The 24,872-nt window shown below is 36.7% G+C and overlaps 1 protein-coding gene across 18 annotated transcripts in view; it reads right to left on the reverse strand.

The window, feature by feature from the left end:
• The window catches only part of CDC42BPA (CDC42 binding protein kinase alpha), a 181,123-nt gene that overhangs the window by 52,263 nt on the left and 103,988 nt on the right, over positions 1 to 24,872 (reverse strand). For 14 of the 18 annotated variants that reach the window (XM_086870670.1, XM_086870638.1, XM_086870611.1 and 11 more), the window contains exons 9-18: positions 24,492 to 24,740; positions 20,658 to 20,737; positions 19,466 to 19,632; positions 18,520 to 18,642; positions 14,199 to 14,332; positions 12,326 to 12,568; positions 11,967 to 12,077; positions 7,871 to 8,118; positions 2,958 to 3,063; positions 1,155 to 1,279 (exon numbers count right to left, since the gene is read on the reverse strand). In XM_086870670.1, the coding sequence (XP_086726796.1) occupies positions 1,155 to 1,279; positions 2,958 to 3,063; positions 7,871 to 8,118; positions 11,967 to 12,077; positions 12,326 to 12,568; positions 14,199 to 14,332; positions 18,520 to 18,642; positions 19,466 to 19,632; positions 20,658 to 20,737; positions 24,492 to 24,740 (1,586 nt within the window). The remainder of the gene's footprint in view (positions 1 to 1,154; positions 1,280 to 2,957; positions 3,064 to 7,870; positions 8,119 to 11,966; positions 12,078 to 12,325; positions 12,569 to 14,198; positions 14,333 to 18,519; positions 18,643 to 19,465; positions 19,633 to 20,657; positions 20,738 to 24,491; positions 24,741 to 24,872) is intronic. The other 4 variants (XM_086870685.1, XM_086870667.1, XM_086870704.1 and 1 more) reach the window with 2 other exon arrangements.

A 24,872-nucleotide genomic window follows, 5' to 3' on the forward strand; every position in this document is an offset into this window, starting at 1 on the left:
CAGGTTGTCCACTACTATCACCATTGTGAGACAAAATTTAAAAGGAACACATAGAAAGTGGACCCTTTAAATTTTTTAGCTTCTGCTTCACATACAATGCCTTGAGACAAATTGGACTTCGTAAAAAGATCAGCATTACATACATTTATGCAAAAAACATTGTTTAAAATACATTGGAAACCCAGAGGATGGCCCTTATGCCTTGTTATGTATTCACATGGCACTCTTCAAAAGCCAAAATTCTCTGTATCTGGACAACAAAATTGAACTAACATTACAACAATACCAAAATAGGTTTCTCTAAAACAATGTTTCCCATTTTTGCCTGGACACAACAAATTAGATTTTTTTCACTAACACAAGATAGGAAAAACAGGGGGTAGGAATAATCAATCAATCAGTAACAGAAAAATACTAGTAGATCATGATGAAGTCTTCCTGGAAGTGGATAATCTGTAAAATAAAATGTCTGAATGCCAATTCATTTTGTAGATGTGAAACACTTCAATGGAGCATTAAAGGTAAGGGGAGATAAACAGGAATGAAGAGGAAAAATAAGTATAGAAAAACTTAGAATGCACAATTTTTTCTCTTAATAGTTTCAACCTTTTTTCTTCTCTTTAATTTACTAGAATTGGACAGAAGACTAGAAAGATAACATCACTATTTAGCAAAAGTACCATTACAAACATCACTTGACTGGCTTTGTGGTAGTCTCAAATACTCTCCTTGTAAAAAAATCACATAAAAGTTGTACTGTATTTGCTTCCTTCTGACACATGCCAAGCAGATGAAGGAAATGAATGCCGAGACACACTCAGCCACTACTTTTCCCAGGCTTGCTCCCTCTTGGAGGTGTGAGCTCAGCACGATTCCTTTCAGCATTCTTCCATAGCCACAAGCCACACCCAATGGCCATGATTCTTCTTCACTTTGAAAAGCTCTATTTGGTGAGACACTTTCACTCTTAAAGAGGAACACAATTTTCTGGATTTGTATATTATAAAAATCTCAGCCAAAACCCCAGCAGAATCCCAGACGGGTGTGAGGTTTCAGCTCAGCACTTCAAGTGCCATGTGCAAAGACAAAAACTCAGCACCAGCCCCATCACACACTGAGGGGTTTCTGTCATGCCATGAGAGCAGAGCACTCACCACTGGATGATCTCAGTGATCTGGGCCTCCCAGTGAGCCACAGACTCCTTCTTATCAGCCAGGTCTCTCATCTCTTCCTCCAGCTGCCGATTATTCATACTCAGCCTCTCAAACATGGTGGTGAGCTGAAGGAGAATTTAAACAACTCATTAAAAATATAAACTGCTGTGATTCCATCACTGTGCAGACTCAAAACCATATGTTCCCCTCTCCCACACCTTGCATCTGCTTTGGAAATCGGTACTGGCCATCACAATGAACACCATGTAATGATAAAAGCCAGAATCTCTTCTTACATATAACCTTAGCTGTACTGAAAATCCACTTTTAAGGACTTGAACAACATTTTTACTCTATCAATTTAATGTGCTTTCTGAGAATTAGTCTCCAAATACCTCTAAAACTCCTAGAGGGTTTCTGCTTTGCCCCATATAGGCGTGGAATGTTCTGTATAGAAAAATCTACACTAGAAGAGCAAAGCAAAGGCATAAAAATTGTTATGGCTCAGATAAGACTGCTGAACCTCTCTCTTGTTTAGTAACCATGGAGAGAGAGAGACTGAACAGATACAAGCATGAGACAGTCCTGAGATTCTCCAGGTGTCTCACATTCCTTTATTTTTCATTTGACTGACTTGTAGACAGGGAAATTGAAATTAAATGCACATCTCTAAGTACATTATGTTATACCTAGCAATTAACCTCTCTCATTCAAATTGCTGCCATTCATAGAGGCACATTCTGCAAGACAAAAGCCACAGCTAACCCAAGCTGGTAATGGGAACTAAACCTTCATTATGTTAAGTAATTATTCAGAAAGTCAAATTGGAATCAGAGACCTGACAGACTTTATAGGAAGGACTGCTTAGAAGAATGAAATCTCAGGTGAAAGCTTCTTTTAGTAATGAAATATATTAACAATTCAAAATGATAAAAAAATGGCCAATTTAAAATCTGTTTTTCTTTTTACTCCAAATATGAATAACTCCACACCCTATTTATCATTTAAATGGGCTTATACTTTAAATATGCCTACTTATTATATGTCATTTGACAAGAAAAATACAAAGGTAATGGGTGAAGAGAAAGAAAGCAGAAAAACTATCAAAGTGACTAGGCTCTTTCTTATTTTTCTTGGACTAAGCCTACCTATAGGCATATATATTGTCTGTCTTATACCAGTATGAAAATACACTGTAATTTGAGCAAAGACATGCAAACATGCTTACTTTGAAGAACACTGTACTTTCATCATATTTTTAGAAAATCTAATGCATTACAAAAGGAATAGACAAGTTTAGCAAGACTTGGATAATGCACAACGAACTTGAGTAACCTGTCAAAATGAACAATAAAGAGACAATCCAAATGCACGAATCAGAATCATTTCTTGCTCAACACACTTCAGTTAATATGCCTTATCATTTGTATTTTTTTAGTATCTCAAAGTAACACTTAATCTCAAAGGGTAGGAGGGGCCCTGGTATTTCAAACAATTGACATGTAAATGTACCCTAAATAATCACATCATTAACTATGTATTTTCATATTTGGGTCACACAATGAAATAATCCTTTTTTGTTGGCTTACAGTGCTGTCTAGAATTAATCTCACCAAAATATAAAACCATCTAATTCCATTCCCTCACATAATATGCATATATATATATATATATATATATATATATATATACATGCATTCTCAATTTCTGCTTTCAGTTAAGAGTTAGTAATAACCAATGCAGTTCCATATTGTCCAATCTGTACATAGAATACAATAGTTGTAAACACTAATCACTACTTACCTTATCAAGTTCATTTGTAAGTTTTTTGTTTTCCTCTGTCAGCAGAATCTTTTCTCGCTCATACTTTTGTTTGAACTCTGTTTCAAATTCCTCTCTTTCACTTTGGCTGAGAAATAAAGTGAAGCAGAATTAGCAAGTTTTCTATTCTAACCCACCCCATTATTCATTTAAACACAAAGAGATCAATGCACACACATGTTGAAGGGAAGTACTGCACTGATAACAGCACAGCCTATTAAAATTAAGCAGTTTAATATACCACCATCTTAGGACTGCAAGCCAGCCTGTTGAATTTTACAGTTATTACAGAATCCATCAATACAAAATTAACAGAGCTCCACCAAGCCAATGTTTATCAACCCACTTATTCTTCAGATGTATCCTTTAAACAATGAGCAGCTGTAATCCTGCAGACCAAAGTATGTTTCGACATTGTAAAATGCTCAGGGCACATTCTTCTTTCACATGAACATTATTTTAAAACACACATTTCTGTAATTCCAAGTTTCACACAGAATGACAGGCAAAAAATGACCACATATGAAACCAGAGCATACAGAAGCTAAATTAGACCACCTGGGGCTGGGTCTCTGATGAGAGAAGCTTATATGGGCTAGTCTTTGGGCAATTTAGAACAGCCCAGAAGTCATATCTGAACTGTTAATTCAGGTATCATATACTCACTATGAGCAAAAAGTGGATGGATGACTTACACATTCCACCAGATTCTACAGCAAGTTTGGACCTTTCTTTCTGAGAAAGTCTCACAGTAGCTGTTTCCCCCAAACCTTCCCTTCTCCCTTGGATGTCACTCAGTAAATGAGAACCCCTGTCTGATTCTGCTTAATATCAACTTTGATGTTGCACAATAAATGTGAGGACCTGAAAACAAATAAAGCTGCAGGCCCTCTGCCAAAAAACACATGGAATTTCCTTCAAGTGGTGCACAGCAATGTTTTAGATGTGTAACTCCCACCTTGTATCTACTGTTCTCAGATTCACTAGCCTTGCATCTTGTATCATCCTTACCAATTATTCAGGTCACTGGCACAAAGTTCATCAGTAGGTTGACAGAACTATACTATAAATGCCACAGATACAGAAAATAATCACTCAGCAAACACCACTGTCTAGTCTAAAAAGACTTGAAAAAGTGCCCAGCATTAAAGGTTAACTCTGTAAAAATAATATCCAGGGGAAACCTTGTCTTGAGCACTGAAATTTTTTTTCTAGATACTGACTGGAATTTCATACAATGCAAATATAAATTACATTCTTGCCTCTTTTTCTGAGATGCAGAACTATTGCAGCTCTGCCTAACTGAGAGAACATCCTCCAAAGATGAGAAATGTCAGTGGTTACAGTGAACCCAGTTAAGAGCAATGCTGGTTTGAATTTCCTACTCTTAATTTGAAATTCATTTAGTGCTTCAACCACTCTTTGAAATCTAGTACAACATGTTAGACTCATGGTGAAAGTCTATGTTGCCAGGCATCCTTTGAAACATAACACCTCATCCTAGTAAAGTTACATACTATCGCACTGTTTAAATGCCAAGTTTGAAATTCACCACCACTCCTTTTCTATACCAACAGATTCCATGCATATGATGAAGAGCGCAGGGAAAAGGCAGGAAGAGATTAAAGCATTGGCTGTCATAGGAATTAATAACAGGTCCTGCTTCTGTTTTCAAGGTATAGATACAAAGCTAATTTTGGAGACAGAAGACCAAACTAACTTTTAATGAGTTTCTTTTATGCAGCTTCCAGGGGTTTGTTTAGGGGTTTTTGTCTTAAATTTACTCCTTTAATGCTTTAGGGCTCAAAGCAGCCATAAATAGTGGATAGGCGGTGGATTAAGGACACTGGATTAGTGAAAGAGCCCGACATATTTGTAATTTTCTATATTTTACATTCTTAACTTGGCTGGTGATTGTCATTATCCCAGTAAGTCAGATTGCTACGGTATAATAGAGAAATGAAGATAAATTTGAAACAGAGGAGAATGTGGGTATAATCCATCACACCCAAACAGCGACTCAGCAAACAACAGAAATGTGACAGACTCCATAGGTGTACCTTGGACAGGCAGCAAGATCAAAATAATGCTTTTGCTTTGAAGCCTGGCATACTCCTCTCCCATCAAACTTCTCTCATCTAACATTTAGCTATGTGTCTCCTCCTTAACTTAAGAAAATATACATGACCCAGCTTTTTATCAGTAAAACTGCAGCAAACCACATGCAAGCAATGTGAAATACTGCTTTATGGTATCACTTTGTCACTCCAGCTCTTCATTGCATCTGTACAAAGTGGCCAAATATTTTATCTTACTGCTTTGAAACCAGGAAAAATAGATTTGAAACAAACACCAGTCCCCAAGCTTCTTTATATCACACAATTTAAAACCAGCAAACGCTGTTCTATAACACTCTCTGCTTTATAAATCCATCATGAAATGATGGGCCTAAAAAAGGTTTCTACAAGTGTGATTTATTTTACACAGTTTCTTGTATCTTCTTTTGAAATATTTCCTAATGACAATTCAAAGAAATGGAATCTCATGCTACATGGATCACTGGCCTGATATTGTGTTCCTCTGCTTCCAACTTTAATAGCATGCAGTTTATGAGACTTCAGCAAAGCATAATCATTTTACACAGGTAAGTAATCTCTCCCTTGAAGACTTATGCTTTTCAAATAGCAAAAGTTAGAAAGCTTAAAATTGAAGGAAACAAAAATATCTATTTAAAAAATGAAAAGCAGAAACTACCAATGCACAAGCTACACAAAACTCTACATACAGATCTTGTCAAAGCTCTTACTTGATCCTTGCTTAGAATAACCTATGTAATTCACTCATCTTACACAGTAATACAACCACATCCTCTTACCAAGATATTTTTTAATATGCACTGAAGATTATTTTTAGACTACTAAAATATTTTTGCCAAACTGTATAAGCACACTTCAACTCCACGCCCACCCCAAGCCTATTGTTGAAATAATTCCACTTATTTCAGCACAAAGCCTCCAGGTGCTTCCTTTTCAGGGCTTACATTCAACACCTCTCTACTGGAAGACTCACAAAAAGCTTTTCATGCCAGACTATAAAAGCTACAAAACCAATATGGATAGGCAGAAACAGAAAAATCTATGTTCTTTTAAGGAAAACTACCAAATACTGAATGGCAACAGCAACTTCTCCATCCATTCCTTATGCTTAAGCTTCCCTTCTAAATTGGAGACGTCAGACCATAACTGGGACAGTGAACTTGTGCCTTTCTGTAGAGTCCTAATGCTTGCATGAGATTTTGCAGATTTATTTAACAGAAGACAGATAAGATTAGGCCTTCATCACTAATCATGTGTTTGGACAACTGACTTAGCATGATTCTGCAGCCCTTGCCATGAGGAGCCAAGCAGTGGACACTGGTTATGTGACACACTTCTGCTCACACTTTAAAATGCTCTCTTACACAACTCTCACACACTTGAAACACATGGTTACGATAGCACCCACTGTAGATTTGTACCCAGTTATTTTTTTATTTATAGAGAGAGACCAGACTGAAAGAGAGTTTATGAACGAGCTAGAACGGATCTAGTTAGAACGCCTGCAGCTGGTACAACATTAGAATTGGGAAAGGAGTTGTTAATCTGGTCACTGCTTGGAGGTATGATCCTTACAAACAGTTTAACTCTGCAGAAAGAGGCGTTCATGATTCTTCACTGAATATTCCTCCTGAGACACTGCTGGTCTCAAAGGAGTGTCACACCATCACCTTTATATTTTACAGGGCAGAATGGCCTTTTGTGCATTTTTAAGTCAGTAAAGTCAGTAAGTCAGTAAGCAAAGACCATTTAGTTGTGTCACAATGAAAACATGCTGTTGAGGCAAGTTTTACCTCTCCACCTAGAACAAAGCAGCAAACTCCTGTGCTGGTCCAGCCTATTAATAGCTGCAGGCTAGGAAGAAACACCTCATGCACTGCATTCTAGGCTGTATGATCTATGTCCCCTGCTGAATACAATTTAGCAGATAAACAGCATTTCCACCTCTATTTGCATAAACTTTTTTGAAAAAATTGTATTTAATTTTCTACTTATATTTAAAGGTCTTGCTGTAATTTGCTTAAGCTCTCATCAGGGACTTCTCCATGGTTTCTCTCATCTCCCATCTTGCTATAGTGAAAAGACTCATCTTTATTAGTGTCTGTGAAGAATTCTCAACTTTTTATGAATGAACACGAGCATGTTCAGTTTATAACTTATTCCCACTACTACACCATCCAACAGAAAAACTTGATTTTATTGATGAATGCCTCAAGGAACAAGCTCAAGGCCAGTTATAAACTCCACCATGCGGTAGAGAAAAAAGCAGGTCTGACAAATTACCATGTCAGAAGAGATAAAGCAGCTTACGCCCACAGTAGTCTGCTGACTGATGTTAACACTGGATGGAACCCAGCATGGATTAGCCTTCAGATCACATTAAGTGACTGTTCCTGTGCTGGCAGAAATGTAAACAATACTTGATCTCTAACACATTAGTTTTGCATCAAAAGATGAAAATACCAAATAAAAGAAAAAATGTTGGAAAACTGTTTTAAAGTGCAGCGTAAGTTTCAGAGGTCAACTTACCCCAAGCTGCAAGTCTGGAACTCAAGTTACATACCTTGGAATGGTCACCCAGTAAAACAGTTCTGGTGCAAAATTAACTATTTCAGTACAAGCACGTGGAGTTTTTTGTTCTGATCTGTTTCTAATGGTGACTGTTTTCAACCCTGGTATCAGCTCAGCCAAAATGCAGCAGAGTCTGCATTACACTTAAGGAAGTGACAGTGTGCTTGGAACAATACTAGGAGACTTCAAAGAGTTAAAAAAAAAAGGTAAATTTCATACAATACTCACTTTTCTCTTCTGGTTTTCTCTAACTTGTCTTTCAAAACCATGATCTCCTTCTTGAGGGCAAGCTGCTGGCTCTCTGCATCCCGCAGCTCTTTCTTCAGACTTTTTATTTCATTTGCATGCATCATTTCACGTTTAGATAGCTCCTCTTCATAGAAAACACTCTTCTTTTCCAGGTCTGCCTTTAATTTAGTGATCTCTTGCTGGTGTTCTATACTGCTTACCCCAGGTGAGCGACCAACCTGTTTTTGCTAAAATAAACAGCCCCAAATTAACATTCAAGAATGCTGAAAATAATGCTTAATAACAACTCAATATTCCAAAGTCTTTGTTTAGAAATACCCATTAGAGCCTTGAGTTAAACAAATCTCTTTTTTTTTTTCAAAATTTGTTAAGAGCATAAATCTGAATGACACTATTATTTTGTTATTTAAGCACAGTAGTAGTTTTGAAGCCATTGAAAATTTGGTCATCACTTTAAATGCCTCTGGGTCACATTCTGATTCTCCTTAAATGCAGTCAGAAAGCAACCACAAAATTAAAGACTTTGATGCTTCCACTCACACAGCTGAAAGCAAGAAGTTCAAGTGACTTTCAGAAATGCAGAATAAGGACTAGAATATACAGTTAATATATTCTGAAGGACAAATAATTTCTGGAAAAGCTATACTAAGATAAGCAGAGGCTTAACTGAAGGCTAAAGTCTAGCTACAGAAACACTGTATGGATTGTGTGAGTCAGGAGGGAAATCTGACCTATTTTACTTAAACTGACCATTTATAGCATAGTGGATTAACAGGAAAAACAAGCTTTAAACAATAAGAGTAATTACTTCACTTTTCGCAGTTTCATAGCTCTCTTAGTGAGGTCTTCTGGCATTTCAATAGTCTTTACACACTGCTTCAGGATACATACACATTTGCACCAAATGCTGCACTCACTAAACTCAATGTCCTGCCATAACATAGAGGAGGAGCAAGATCAGGTTCAAAATGAGATAGTGGCATGACATGCACTGAAATCCAAGTATGGAAATAACTTTTTAATGTCAACATATGGACAACTAGATCTGGAATTTCTTCTGGTTTTTAAAGTATGTAATTAAAGGTATTCTAAGGAAAGGAAATCCATACAAACACTGTATTGAGAAAGTGCAGGTAACTGGAAAACCTATTTCGTTACGGTGACTGTGTCACACCTTCCAAAGGATTGAAGGTATTTTGTTAATTACAACTCCAATCTTACCATGAGATGTTAAAAACCTCTCAGTCACTCTTAATTTGGCATGGCTTTGGGTAATTTTCTTTTGCTGATGTATGAAGAGGCTTTAAGAGCTAAATGTCATTGTAGAACATTCCAATGAGCTGAATTTGTACCATGACAAATTCTCTGAGAAAGTTGGGCCTTGCTGTTTGTGTCAGCAAAAAACTGCAAAACCCCCTACATGTACGAGCCAGAGATGTGCTGCTACTGCACTGTTTTCTCTAACTCATCAAAACAACCATCTGTTTTGATCTAAGAGTAAAATCCTGCCCTTAGGATGCAGAATGATAAACTGGAGAAGGAAGATGCCATCCTAACAGGAGATATTTTGGAGAAAGATTTTTTTAAAAAAAGCAAGCATAGGAATTTTCTTTCATGCACAGGCACTTAACTATGGAACTTGTTTGTTACTGCCCAACATCCTGAATTGTTCACACATACAGGGTCATGGAGCACAGATAGAGTTTAGGCTTTGCAACATCCTCTATCAGGTACATAAAATGTTTTAGTGGAATTGCATGTTTTTCACCACAATGAAAAGATACTATTGCAACCACAAGAGAGATGGTGCAGTAGAAGAGAAAGCAAAATAGTATTGAACAATGGCTTAGAGAACGAGAGAGATATAGTAAACAGAGAATACATTTTTAATTGATGTAAGCACATATTCCATATAGATGTTTTCATACATGCCTATTTCAAATGGACAAATGGTGCAACTGAGACATAATGCATCTCCTGGCACACTGACAGCTGCTATTTAATGCAACCCTCTTGGCTAACAGGGCACGCTGCTGACTAACACTGAGTCTGATTTTATTGAAAATCTGAGTACACGACATCCACAGCATCCCTCTGTCCAAACACTTCTGCACTGACAAGTGTGCAGAGCTCCAGCAGGTCAGTGCTGCAGCACTTGGCTGGACAGAAGGCACACTGCTTTCTTCCCAACAGGCCCTGCTTCATCCATGACTCTCTGACCTTATCCTTTACCACAGCCTCTACTCCTTTCCTGAGGAAGCTGCACCCAGTCCTCTGCACCTCCCCAGATGATCTGTGGGAGGTGCCTGTGTCACCTGCCCAGTGACACAGTGGGCTGCCCGTAATAAGGGTGTTCACATCTTGGCCAGCAGCTCTCTTCTCATTTAAGTTCCTTCAGAACTCCCTCAGGTGACTTCATGTCTGACTCACCTGCCAGCTGTCCTGCTTCCTGCAATCATCCCAGACACATCCAGCTCATCTGCTCAGCCTGCTGCAAAGAACACACTGTGTGGCAATCTCCCCTCCTTCAGCAGTGAAGCCTGACACACCGAGGACTTGTGGAGCATTTTTTGCCACAGCTCTATTAGCTCAGAGATTGCCTTTTTCATCTCCAAGCAGCCCCATGAGTTTCCTGTGGCTTTCTACTTTGGATTTAAAGAATTCTCCACAATCACTCCGGGCATCCTCTGCAAAATGCTTCCTAAATTCTCTTTATTTAGCTCTCAACATGCTGTTTACACTTAACCTTCCATCTTTTATGGTCCTTCCTATTCTTCTCATTAGGAGAAACCTTCCTTTCTTCTTTAAATGTTTACTTTTGTGTAGGAGAGCTCCTTGAATTTAACTAAGGAGCCATGGGGAGCTTTTACTGAATGGACAGCACAGTATCACAACAACCACACGTGATCCAAAGTGTGCTTACTGAATTGTAAAATATTACCAAGAAAGCTAAAATTCCCTTTTCCTCTTCTGACAAACTTGCCCTGCTGTTATAAATCAGTGTACCATTTATTTTCAACAGATCTCCCATAAATTCTTCTCGCCTTTTAAACTGTCATACAAACTCTTTGCTGATGGGGAAGATTCATGGAATCAGAAGAAGCACATGTTAATTTTCAGATAACAATCTGAATTCACAGCAGTAGAAACTTTATTAATCCAAACTTCATATTGAATGGATTTCCTTATTTTCTTCTAGCAAAGGAAGGCCAAACAGAAGAATGTTTGTGAAAAACCACCCGTTTTTCTGTGCCATAACTTAATGTTGATGAATGTCTCAGAGAGCTCTAATGAAAAAAGACTTGGTTGTTCATTTAAATCAAGACCAGATTAGGACTAATCTCACATTTTGTCCAAAAAGTTTAGAATTACCCTACTGCATGGAACATTTGGAACAGGATTTTGCTGTAAAGGAACAGCAATCTGCATAAGTAAATTTAAAAGTTTCTATTCAATTTTTGAGAAAGCCTAACTTCTCTAGAGCACTGCATAAAAAGCTAAATCACAGAATAAAATAGCAGTTAACATTCCTGGCTGCCTTAAATTTCTTCTTTTAAAATCACATGCACATGTGAGCAATCTCATCAAGATAAACAAAGCCTTCATGCTCAATGCTGTTCTTGGGCAAAAATGCCTCATCTTCTGGCTGAGAGGCACAATGTGCTAAAGCTGTTCCTCTATGGGTACATCAGTTGACATCTATTGTGCAGGAAACATGAGGAACAACACAGCAGATAGAACACCTATACAGAAAACTGCCTAGACTGCAGGTTTATCTTCAAATATTCAACCATCCTATGCTAAGGAAGAAAAAAAAAAAGCTTTTAACAGGTGAAGTTAAACAAGGTATTAATGGAAACAATGCGTAAGACATGGTTGATTATTAAGAAATAGCACATCAGGCAAATGTTCATTTTTCTGGGCAATAATGCAATGCATGCCTGCGTTAACATTCAGCACGAGCTGAAGTGACAGACTGACAAAACCCTTTTGTCCTACATCTGAAAGCAATCAAACAGATCCAAGTCCTAGTTGACTAGTAAGTTTGCAGGTGTTAATATCAAAACAGACTAACCTTTAGCCCTTCTACTTCACTTTCCAACTGTTTAGAGTACTGTTCACTCCTCTCTCGCAATTTCCTGTCTTTGGATGCCTCAGCAGCTGCAGCTTCAGCTTGGACTTCCAGCTACAAAAGTACATACGTTTTTAATAGATAGGATTTGGTATTTTTTTTTTTTCCAAAATCTATTGATGGTTTTCAATAAGAGAGAAATCTCCAGCACCAAACAGAACACTTCAAAGTCTTAGAAAACAAAATTGGTACTGTTTGAAACAACAGACAAAAGGTTAAAGATTTACACATTTAAAAATATACTCAGAAAACCTTACATATAACTTATTTCATAGAGTCTAAACAGTCTTCTCACCACTTACTTCTTTTTTAAGTCTCTCTGTTCTGCGTAACTCTTGCCTTAAACTTTCTACTTTTTGCATCACCACTTCCATTTCTTCCTCCTTATCTCGGAGCTGGCGGGCAAGCTTTTGTTTTTGAGAGTGCAAGTCTGTCAGCCGCTCGTTCATCTCTGAGAATTCCTGCATTGCCAATTTCCGCTGGCTGTGTGCATCTTTCAGCTCTTTGGCTTGGGATTTTAATCTGTCACTAGACTCTGCCAGTTCCTACAGTTTGAAAAAAGAATTAAGTAATAAACCTAGAAAGCTACAAGGCCAATTTTATCTTGGGATGTGCATCTAACACCTTCTCCAGAGTGAACAGAAACTACATATTCTTTTTTATTTCATGAATGCATCTACAATACAGACTGTATGCCTCTAAAAATAAGGAAAGAGGCCTGTTTTACACTACTAGTTAGTAAAACTCCATAAATGCAAACCAAGCAGGAATCTACTCCATTATTACAGGTAAACACAATGGTTTTCAAGCACTTGCATTACAATATAAAAATACCTTGCTTTCTTAATGCAAAAATGTAATTAGGGTTGTTTTTTAAAAGTTACTTAAATAAATTACAAGAATCTCGAGTGCTAAATGATTAAAATTTAATGGAAAACTCTGCTTTACAAAAATTTTTACTCAAGAAGCTTTTGAAAACTGGTCTGCAATGGCAAATATGATTTCCATACACTGTATCTTCATATCAAATACCAGAGAAAGTTTCAGGCAATGAAACACTGCAGTGAATAAAAGCAATATATGATAACTATTTTTTTCAAAAAAGTGTTATGAAATAACACTGCTAGTGCAGAGATAACTCCACACCACAATACCTTCACAAAGCTTGCTGTGCCTTAGATTTGTGCCACCACACTACCAATTAGGGACCACAACAGTTTAAATAGTTCAATAATGTTCAATCAAAACAGAGCAGAAATAACAAGCAAGGAAAAGCAAATTTCAGGATAAAAAAAAGACCAACAGGAAGATTTAATATTTGGCAGTGCTGACATCCATGTAAATCTAAAAACGTTTCTAAGGTTCTTAAAAAAGAGGTCCTAATTGCTATGAGTTGGTTTAGAAAAGAGATGGTCTTTCTGGGACAAACTGGCAGCTTTCAAAATTTTAAGAGCCTTAAGGGTCAGAACAAAGAGTCTTAAACATGGCTGGCACATCAACTTTAGCATGGATTCTAAAATACCGGGCCAATATCATCACCATGAAAAACAGGTTATATGTATTTCACACCTGATTGCAGGTTGATTTAATAATGAATACAAAAAAAAGCCATGAAAGACAGTATGCTATAAATAAGAAAACAAAGGATCAGGGAGATAGAGAAGAAGAAATAAAACCCAGTATTCTTTAACTGTAGTTGTTTCAAATTACTTTTCAATCTTCATACTTGGGCAATTTTTCACATCTCCTTTCTGGAAACACTTGTGACACAGCCTTAATACCATATTCTTCACATTTTTTCACTGTTAAATGTCTCACCCATACTTCAGATCAAATTGTCTGGAATAGTTCTTCTCTACTCTGTCTTCTAACCCCTATCATTATCACCTAAATGTGAAACTATAAAACCTTTTTTGCAGCCACCATGCAATTTGGATTATGGAGTTGTTCACTATCTGGAAGCAATCACTTAGGGACCACCCAGCAGTCATACAGACAACATGTTAAATAATGTCCTTTTCTTCAACAAAAAAAAGGCAGAAAGCTAAGTAGGTCATGCTACACACTTGTTATCTGCTCATTAGTTTTACTCTTGAAAGTTATTACAAGCAAAATGAACAAAAATAAAACAGTCTTGAGGGTTTAGAAGAACAGTTGCTGACAAAACAATTTTACCTTATTAAGATCTTCTCTCTCTTGCTTCAGTGTTCTGACTTGCTTCTCAAAAGCCTTTATTTGTCTGGAGGCATCATCCAATTCCCGCCTTGCAGTGCTGGCCTCCTCGAGCTGCTGTTCTAGCTGACCAGATTCTAGAAAAAGCAGAAGAACTCTAAATAGTCTAAGGGAAATATCGTAATTCCAAAATACCATAGCCTAGCTGCTTGAAACCCCTTCAATATTTTTTCTGGTTTCCATTTAATCACAGAATAAGGCAATTCTTATCTGGTTTAGAATAGGGAACAGGTTCTTTCAGCTGCCATTATCTGCTTTTAAGGGAACAGGATGAAAGGTCACAGCTTGCTGGAATACAATACAAAAATGCTAACAACTTGTCTTCTCACATTATAACAACCATGCTCTATACATAATTCTGTAATGTATGCTTTAACATGACTTACACATTTGACTTTTATGTGCTGTGATGTAATATATAATACACCTTTTATTACACTGTAATTATAAACACTCTCCCTCCTCCTCCCAATTTCCCCCCAAAAGAAACAGTAAAAATAATGGGTCACTCAAGAGCTGGCAAGTGTTCTCCTGTCAATACTCTTAAAATTATCTTCAGCTGATTTTACTTATTTCTAGTGTGAAAACCACTTGTTTTTATGTGATCTACTTTATTACTACTATAAATAAAGGAGAACTATTGCAGCCAGTTTCTTACCAAGTCAGTTATACAAAGACAGCATATTTCTATGGCACAATTAAATAAATATCCTGAAATTCTAAAAGAAAAGCTGAAATTCATAAAATATGGCAACTGAAATTTTCTAGCTAGTGAGTGGAGATTTTTTTTGCCTCATAGTTTTTACTTAAAAACAAGACTTTAAAGCAAGATATATAGGGAGTTAAGTTAATTCCAGGTTCTATGAAATCACTGGACACATTGTCTTTTATTTCAGTTGTGGGCAGGTCTTCAGACCACTTTTATTTACCCAAAGAACAGGAACCCATCTATACTCTTAATAACAGCCTTTAACTACATTTTCATAAATGTAAGCCTAAGAGACTGGCTCTTGGAGAAATCAAATATAAAAACACATACATTTTTAAGAGGGTTAATTTCTGAAATGCAAGAATTTTATAAGGAAATTAATACCATTAGCTTATACCCAGAAAAATATTCACTACTGTTTCAATTCACTGACTCTTGTTTAAAATTTAAAAGAATGCACTTAAATAAGAGATGTAGCTCAAAGCCAGAAATTATTAACTGCCTTCCTTATGTAGTCTACTCTGAAGTCACCAGTGAAAAGAAAGCTTATATATGGCTCTGCTGAGCCAAGATAAATCTCTCTTCTGTGCATGAACTACTTTGTTCCATGGCTCTGTTTTCTTCTTGCATTGCTGCCCTTTACATATTTGGCAATATTAAAGATTCCTCAAAGTTTTCTCCTATGTAACTTAGCGAAAAAAAATTATAACTTTGACCTCAAAAATTGAAAGCATATGCTAGCTTGTCATTTCCTGGAAAACCAGATAGACAAGAAAAATGCATTTCTCTAAGCCTTGCTAGTGACACTCCTGAATTTGACACAATTTTGAGTTCATTCTTTATTACCTTTTAAAGCAGGTGTTTACTCTTACAGCCTCAGAAAAGGCAGTAAAACAGGTTGAAGAATGTAACAAAAAGCTAGGTGTAACATATGTGTTGTAAATGGTAATTTTCCATTTAATTACCCTAGTTTTAACTAACATTTTGGATAATATACGCAAACATTCACTGTAATATATTATTACATTACCTTTAGTTGCCCAAGAGATGAGCCCAAAGCATAAAAAGTTCAGCTCTGCACCTGAACTGAACCTTCTTAAAGTTCATCAGATCTAGTAGGAAAATTCTTCTTTTAAAGTCTATCCAGAAAACCTGGAACTAGCTCCCCTAACTTTGGAAGCATTCAGATGTGGCCATCACTTGGTTTGTTTCTGTACTCTGTCATTAATATAGTTCTAAAATCTGTTTCAAAACCCCCATAAAACCAAGAAAATAGAACATTCTCATTTTATTTTATCAAATTTGCTTGTATTAGTTACAGCTTAAGGCACAAATGAGTCTTTTCTAATAAATGGCTGGATCAGACAAAGCATTCAAGTATATACTGGCAAGGTTGTGTGGTGACTGGGTTAGACAACTCTACATCTTCCTCATTTGATCCCATTACTCACTTCCAAAACAAACTGCAGAAGTACACATTCTGTCTAGGAATAAATACACAAATATATATATGGTGTGAAGCAGAAAATTACTTTATGAAAAACTTCTCAGTATTGACCACTTTCACTAGACTTCTGACTTATTTTCAATTTGAAAAGGCATAGCAGATGTGTTGGGGAATGTTTTCACACATTTCCTATTTTTTTTTCATTACCAAAGGAAGCAATACTTTCAACTCAATAGTAATGAATAAAATACCAGTCTCATCCAAAAGCTGTTCTTGCAAATTCTGCTTTTCAGTGGTCCCAAAGACTCAAAACCTGATCAAAGGATTGTTGCAGAGAAGGGGTTTCTGATCATGTTGTCTTTATCCTAATTACAGCAGCAAGAGGAACATTTGGCTGGAGCAAAATTTCACAAAACCCTTTGTCCTGATACAGTGCCAACATGGCATCACTCAAACCAGAGTGATCCTCCCTGAGCTAGCTAAGCCATGTTCCTATCCAAAAATAATGTCTCTGGTACAATACAAAACTGCTGCATCACGCCAGAGCAGCTGTCCAACTGTGTATCTGTAAGAGGCTTTTTTCAGACTACACAATTTTAACAGGCTGTAATCTATGTGCTGCACTCTGCAGTTCACACATAGCTGTTCCTGCCCCGTAAGGCAGCTGCAGAGTCTAAACACATCAACTCAAGTGTCTGCAAGTTAAGTTCAAGTTACTCTGTGCATGTTGCTGCTGGCATTCCTGACACTTTCAGGAACTGAATGAAGTCTTGTCACAAATACAAACCAGAACAAATGTTTTTTGTAGTTTCCTCCAACTTTTCTTTTCTTTTGCTGTTTCTTTTTCCCTTTCCTCCGGCAAGATATGGACATATAATAGAGATGTATCTACCACTACTTGTGACTGATTTTTCACACAAAACACAGGTATTTTCCTATTTCTCTAAGATTAATTAGGTTTTTCTCCCTGCTTCTCTGGTTCCAGAACTGATACCTAACAGTCTCTTTTTAATTTTCCTGAATAAAAAAAAAAATCTTGCTGTGCTTCCTTTCTTCCTTTTTTTGAGATGTCTCTGCACTCAAGATCCTATTTTAAAGACAGCATTAGGGAGATGGATAGCAGCAGTCCTGTGATATGAATCACCATGACAGAAAATTCCCTTTAACTTAATTCAAAGTATCAAATCAAGAATATTGAATACTAGGCTTTAAAGCAGGCTAAAAAGGTATTAGCTAAACAGACAGCAAATCAGTTCACTCGTAGCTATAGTGATGCAATATAAGTCCTCCCTCTCAAAGTTCTTCAAACATGAATTGCCCAGAATCTGAGAAAGTAAGACTGGAAAAAGAAGGATCTTTCCCTAAATGTCTCCACTTGCCTCTGTAAAACACACGTAAGTAGATCTTTGTTTTTGACAAGTTTCAGAGTCCTGATGAAGGGCAGCATAACATTACTTAAAAAAATTAACCTTTTTAGCGGCACAGATTTCAAAAGAACTTTTCAAACTTGAAGTACTGAGGCACTTGACAGCCGTAACTTTAGTTTTCATAAAATCTTCAAGATCTCTCAGACACAAAGAAAATAAATGTTCAGGTTTGAAAGGAATGACAGCTCATTGACAGCAGAGCTGGAAGGTGATTCTTCCTCTCATCTCCCTTTCCTCATATGCTTCTACTGCCGACCTTGTGCTGATTTATCTGATCACAGGTTGATTAAATTCTCTCTATCTAACTGCATTTTCCTTGTTTAATTGAATTAATTAAAGTCATGAGAGAGTGGAGGGAATGCACAGATTGAGAATGGGTCGTGCAGCTGCAGGCAGGACTTTTTTTGGTGGCAGTTTTCTCTGGTGACTTCTGCTGCTGGAAGTGCAGCCTCATGGCCCATTGTATCCTCTCTCATGCACTACTACTTGCCACTTGGAAAACTCGAATTTGGAGAAAATGTTGGGGTACTGTGGAAGCATGAGGGGTAAAATGAAATGTAAAAATCGACTGGAAAACTCTTTCACAAAACCAAGGAAAACTAGAAATTGTAGAGAGAAAAAACCAAACTTGACAAAACACAGTTTCCTGTTACAGCTTTTACATTAGTATTCCTAACATACCTGTTACCTGTTTCTTCAACTTTTCAATTTCTTCTTTCAAACTTTTAATTTCTAAATCTTTGCTTGCTGTTATTGGGCCATCCACTGTTGAATACTGCAGAGCCTGCACTGTCTGGGTGGACTCTAGAAAAAGATGGAAAAGAGAGGAAAGAAAAACATGTCTGACATCTGAGGAAATCAAAGAGATATGACTGATAAATTAAGACATTCCAAAAGATCCTGCATAGGGCATTCTATAATTTATAACTTCCAACTATTAAGTGCCAGTTTTTCTGTAATTGTCTGTTGCACTGTATTAGGAATGGCAAAGTGATGACACAGACAAGAGAGCAAGTTTTATTCCTCCAGATTTTCTTTTATAGACAGTTCTGAGAAGGTCCAGAAAGGTAAAACTCTCGTTGGTCATGAAACCAACACATCACCATAATTGGACAGTTAGGAACACCCCTTGACTGTTTCTTGCAAGTAAACAACAAGTCAACAAACAACACCTGCAAAGATTGTTTTCCCTCTGCAAGGACTGTTTGGATTTCTCCTTATGATTTCTCAGGCCAGAGTGAGAAAGTTGTGTGACCTAGATTCACACAGGCTCAAGCTAATGCCTGAAGCCTAAAAATCTCTTATTTGACCATTGTCAGTTCCCATAATTGCCAGCTGGACAAACTAAGTTCTTGTACATTTTAAGAATGAAATGTTTATGCCATAGTGACTAAGGTACAGTGAGAACAAAGTCAGCATAAGAAGTTGCATACATGATGTATTTCAGGCATAAAGAGTAACAGAAATTTAATTTGTCAACAGAAATAATGAAGAGAATTCTTTTTGGCTAGAAGGCATTCCAGGAGGTATATGTAATTTTTTTTCCACAGTATGAACAGTGCCTTACAAAACTGCAGGCTAACCTAAGTTTTAGAAGTGATGGAATGGTTTTTTTTAATGACTATACCTTGCAGTTTTCTGCTAAGTTCAAGCTTTTCTTGTTCTAGACGTCTTATTCTCCTCTCATAAGCTTCTGTTGCTAAACTATCCTCCAAAGTTCTTTGAATGCTGGCATCAAGATCCATGGAGGGTGGTCCAGCTGTCAGTCTTAGACAGCTGCGGTCTGAAAGCACACTGGGGGGAAAAAATAAATAGTATTGGATTTCACAACAGCCTGGTTTAAAATACTGCTATAAAAACATCAGCCAATAAACAGTTTGTTTAAGTTGTTAATTACTATGCCATTTATTATAACATTAAAGAATACCTTGTTAGTATGTGCTCACTGGAAATAGAAATAATTTTTGCCTAGCATGCCTGATCTCCTGAATGCATTTTTTGTTACACAGGAGTGCAGGAACTCCTGACTAAAAATCATTATGGACAGTCTATGTTAGCCAGATAGCAAAAAGCAACAGCCTAGACAGTAAGATTACAGTAATAGTTCATTTGAGAATAGTTAATCAAGTATTACAAATGCTTTCAAGACAACAATCACTAAAAATGGTGTGAAATTATCCCATAACAATTAGGGTATGGACATGCCAGAAATGCTGTGGCTACTCATGTACACATGCTACTACTTATGCAAATAATCCCTTTGAAGTCTAGGACATTCTAGGACATAGTCACATTCCCAGCAGAAACATAGGTCTGGTTTTTCAATGGTTACCAACATCCTTTCTTTCCTTATTTCCATGAATAAGGAGCATATAAGGGACTTCCCTGTTTAGTTTAGCAATGGAAATGAGTGAAATAACTTCTACATTAATACCAGATATCAATTAAAGTAATTTTAAAAAAAATTCTATTCAGAGTTACGAAGTGTCAAAGGGCTAGAAATAAAACTGCTATTAATGTCTAATAAACTAAGTTCTGCCAGGGTCCACACATCTAGTCTTAACTTTGTCATGTGCAGTTAATTTCATGCATTCTCTAATAACAACCTTTCTCATCAAAACTCCCCTGAGTAGACGTTCTGACCTTTACATGTATGTAAATTTTACCTGCAGATAGCTCATTCTTTTGAACAGACAGCATTTTAGATGATGGTAATTTCCTCAATAAACCATATTCTTTGATATCTGTTCAATATATTTCAAAGACAGAAAGTTAGGATACTGTGTAACTAGCCTACAATTTTGGAATTCTTAACTTACCAGCTACTTGTATATGTGAAACCCACAAATGGTAAATGATGGCCAGAAAATGCAGTGTGGGATGGTGGAGGCATTGTTTCCTAGAAAAACAATAGGACAGTTGAGTAAGTGGTATCCTACTGGATTTTAAAAGCCCGGATTTTCCGGTTTAACCATATGAGAAGTGTTAGTGATAGTATCATATGAACTATATTCACTGTCACCCTTATTTACAGCCCAAATATGAAACAGCATCAACTGAATCTACTTATAATAGCATTTAACATACAAAAAAATAGAGCATGCTGTCATAAAAATGCTTTTCTAATTAAATAGGCTATTGTTGGAAGAAAGCAGAATATTACACATAGGAGATGCCAATTTACTCCTTTTTTCCAATAAGCTCTTAGCACAAAGAGGAACACCTTTTATTCCCTGCTATACTCCCCTCTGCTATTCAGTCAGTAGGGCTTCCTGCCTGTAGAATAACCAACCCACTTCTGAGTGGGCCATCTCTATTTGAAGAGAACAATCAGCAGGCATTTATTAGAAAGAAGTAATAAAACAGAGTGTTCTAATCCCATTAGTGCTTTGACCATTCCTTCATTCTTTGCTCCTCTTTCTTGCCAGACAAAGAACTACAAACCAAGACAAATCTGAGTTTCTCTAGAGGCTGAAGTAACCCTGTTGTTATTTCACTTGGTCTACTTGAAGATCTAATATTCTTAAATGTTCTGTTAAATGCTCCCTGTTTAATCCTAAAATGAAAGGTTTATGTTGCTCTACTAGAAATGGCCATAACAGTCACCAAAAGAAAATCCTCAAGAAGATGATTATTGCACTGCAAGTGATAAAAGATTCCAAATTGTCAGAAAAGGTATGTAAGGATTTCTTTCTAAACCCAAACAAAAATGAGGAAAGGAACCAGTTGTACATTTCTTTCATGTGAAACTCAGCATGAAAGGAAGAGGAGCAAGACTACATTCAAAAGAAATCCAAAATTAGCTTTCCAGTGGTGGTGTCAGCTATATAACATCATAACCTTGTCCTCTTAGCTGACAAAAACCTTCATGTTATAAAAGAGTTCCCAAATAACACTAATGATATTGTTAGAGTGTGTAAATTCATGAAGTTGAGCATTTTGGAAACTAAGGACAAGACCAAATTACTAAATCTGCATAAATCACAATAAAAATATCAATTATTACAAATTACTAAGTAAAATTTTACTTCTCCTTTACATTTTATTTTCACTTTTCATAGATTCAAATTTCAAAACTGTCTTTACCGATAACTTAAAAAATATCAAATGCTTAATTGCATGATTTTAACAGCCCACATGACAATTCTCAGGTATCACGGGTTACTTTTCTAAAATATCATATCTATTGCTAATAAGGTAAGATTCTGTAAAACAATTTGTTTTGAAGAGATCAAGATATGTATCTCCCACTGCTTGTGCGAATTTAACTGTACAACCATGCTGAGAAAATGATAACTGAATCTATCAATAAGGCTACTAAACCAAACAGTTAAAAGCTAAAACCCAGCACAACTTAGGCTGCCTGAACACTATAGTTTCACCCTTTATGCTTGTGTGTACGGTCAACATACTTTTTAAATTGCATTGTTATGCATATAATTTTTCCATGGGACTATGGTCTCATTCAAAGTTCAGGAAGAATAACAATCATGGCCTTTCAACACTGTCTTTTATCTTCAGCACTGGGTTTTCCTCATTTGCTCTATGCAATTCAAATCTTGCCAAGAATTTTAAAAAAAAAAAGTCTCATGGGCTTATCTGTGGTGCTGACTTCTATACAAGCAGTGTGAGTATGTGTATCTTTGTCAAAAGATATGTATGAAATATGGAGCACAAAAATACCTCCATGTTATATAGAAGAAATTTGAGGCAAAGCAATATGAAATACAATGTCCACTGGTCAGAGCAAAAATGTAAAATATTCTCAGTCATGCAATGCCTTAGGCTAGTTTTTTTCAGCAGTTCTGAGATACTAGGTGTGAAAAGAAATGGTAAGAAAATAACATCCTTACATTCAAACAGAACAAAACCTTCAGATGTTTCAAATTAGGAAACTGAAAAAGAAGCTCTAGAAACCAGCATTCATCTCTAACAGTTCAGGGGCATTGCTTTTCACTCCCAAATGTCTAAAGCAAATTAAGAATTGGACTCGGTTTTCTCAGCTGAGAGTCCAGTAACTCAGCAGAGAAGCATTCTTTCTTCACCTGCAGGTCCCTGTTTCTTCACAGTGGTGAAGCATTCACACTGCACAGGCATAGTTTGAGAGCCTCAGGTGGGAGACTGGGCTCTAAAAAGTGGGAGTTGGTGGAATGGACAACACTAAAATGTGTGAACGACCTCCAAAAGGTATTTCAGCTTCACAAACAAAGACCTGCCATATACAGCATCCACTCCAGCTATTCCATCCTCATAGCTGTTGCTGGACAAAATAATACGCAAACAGGTATCTGAAGACTGTATAAACAAGATTTAAGGTAAAAATACTTCAGTTGTGAAAGAAGGTGGACATATCAGATGCAAGTGAGGAAACAAAACTTAAAAAATGCAAGTCATTCTATGCAGCTACACTGATTTGCTTAATTTGCCCATAAAGAAAAGGGCTCTGAGATTTAATCAGAGATCACAGAATCATTTAGATTGGAAAAAAACCTTCAAAACCATTGAGTCATCAATCAGGTCCATCACTAAATGACTTTCCTAAGGACCATGTCTACATGTGCTTTAAAAACCTCCAGTGACAGCTGACTCCACCACTTTCCTGGACAACCCTTTTGGTAAAGAAATTCTTCTCAATACCCAAACTAAAGCTCCCCTGGCTCAACTTGAGGCCATTTCCTCTTGTCCTGTGGCCTATTACTTGGGAGAAGAGACTGACACCCATGAAGTGTTTTAGCCCAAGTGTTTTCCATGTTTTAATGTGCAGCTGGAGAAAAGGGAATGCAGATAATGATCATCTTGTCATTCATGCATCATATATATGTCATATATCAATTCATGTTGCCTCTTATCTGCAGGTCCAGAAAAGTGAGTGAAACTGAGATGCACATGCAGTTCAGAAAACAAAAGTCCTCAAAATGCTTTACCTCACATGTAAACAGCAGATTTCTGCATCTTTCAACAGACACACACAACAAACACACCCAAGGATATTATTTCCAAGGACAGAACACAAGGCAGTCCTCCAATGCTAAGACACCTATTATCTGTTAAAGCTCCTTTTCAAAAGCATAGAAACAGAAAGTCTGGTAAAATCAATAGCTGCAGAGCATTTTAAGCAAAGATTAAAAAAAATTCTGGCTCCTTAAGAAATGAGTAATATTTCTCATACATTCCCCAAAACTCAAGTGGGAGAAAAGGCTAGAAAAACTTTAGTGGAAATGAACTGAATGGAATCCAACACCAGTATAAGCAATTAGAGTAGAGAAATAAAATACAATAAAATGCAATATGCAAACTTAGTATAAGTCTTAACAATGATGTTAGAATGCTCTGCTAGAAACAGTCTTGCAGACTATCTGTATGTAAATGTATTATTCTTTATAAGAAATGGACACTAAACTTTTTATTGCAACATATGTATATTAGCTAAAAACATGTAAAGCTACAATGAATTTACAAAAGTTATCTTTACTCAAGTATGATTTTTAGGACCAGCCTACAAATTATGGAAGTATTCCCCCTTTCAGTTCTTCAAAGCAGCACCTAAATGATATTTATGCAGAACACAGTGAAATAAACCTGCTTTTTCCAGACATTTAGTTACAAAGTATACTACAAAGGCTGATTCATCAAAATGTTAATTGTATACTTACAGAGTTTTTTAAGCAGTCATCATCCACATCAAAGTTTGATGTATCAGTAGGGCTGCTGACTTCTGGGATGTAAGGTGCCTCACAGTTCCTAATATTGTCCCAATCAATCCCAGCAAAAAATGGATGGTTCTTAAAGTCTTCTATTCCATTTTGTCCAAGTCGATGCTCTCTGCTACAAATGAGCCTTCGGATGAGGTCCTTTGCACTTTCAGAGACATCTGTCACTTGAGCAGGAAACTGAAACCTCTCCTTAAAGATTAAAAAAACAGGAAATAGTTTATTACCAAGAAAAAGTTGGAAGAATTACCTTCTTAGTGAAAATCATTATGTAAAATAAGAAATGTGCAAATACTCCAGCTCTGAAATACATGCAGTAAGGTT

The sequence above is a fragment of the Cyanistes caeruleus genome, chromosome 2, assembly GCF_971803275.1.
Source record: "Cyanistes caeruleus chromosome 2, bCyaCae1.hap1.1, whole genome shotgun sequence".
Lineage (NCBI taxonomy): Eukaryota > Metazoa > Chordata > Aves > Passeriformes > Paridae > Cyanistes > Cyanistes caeruleus.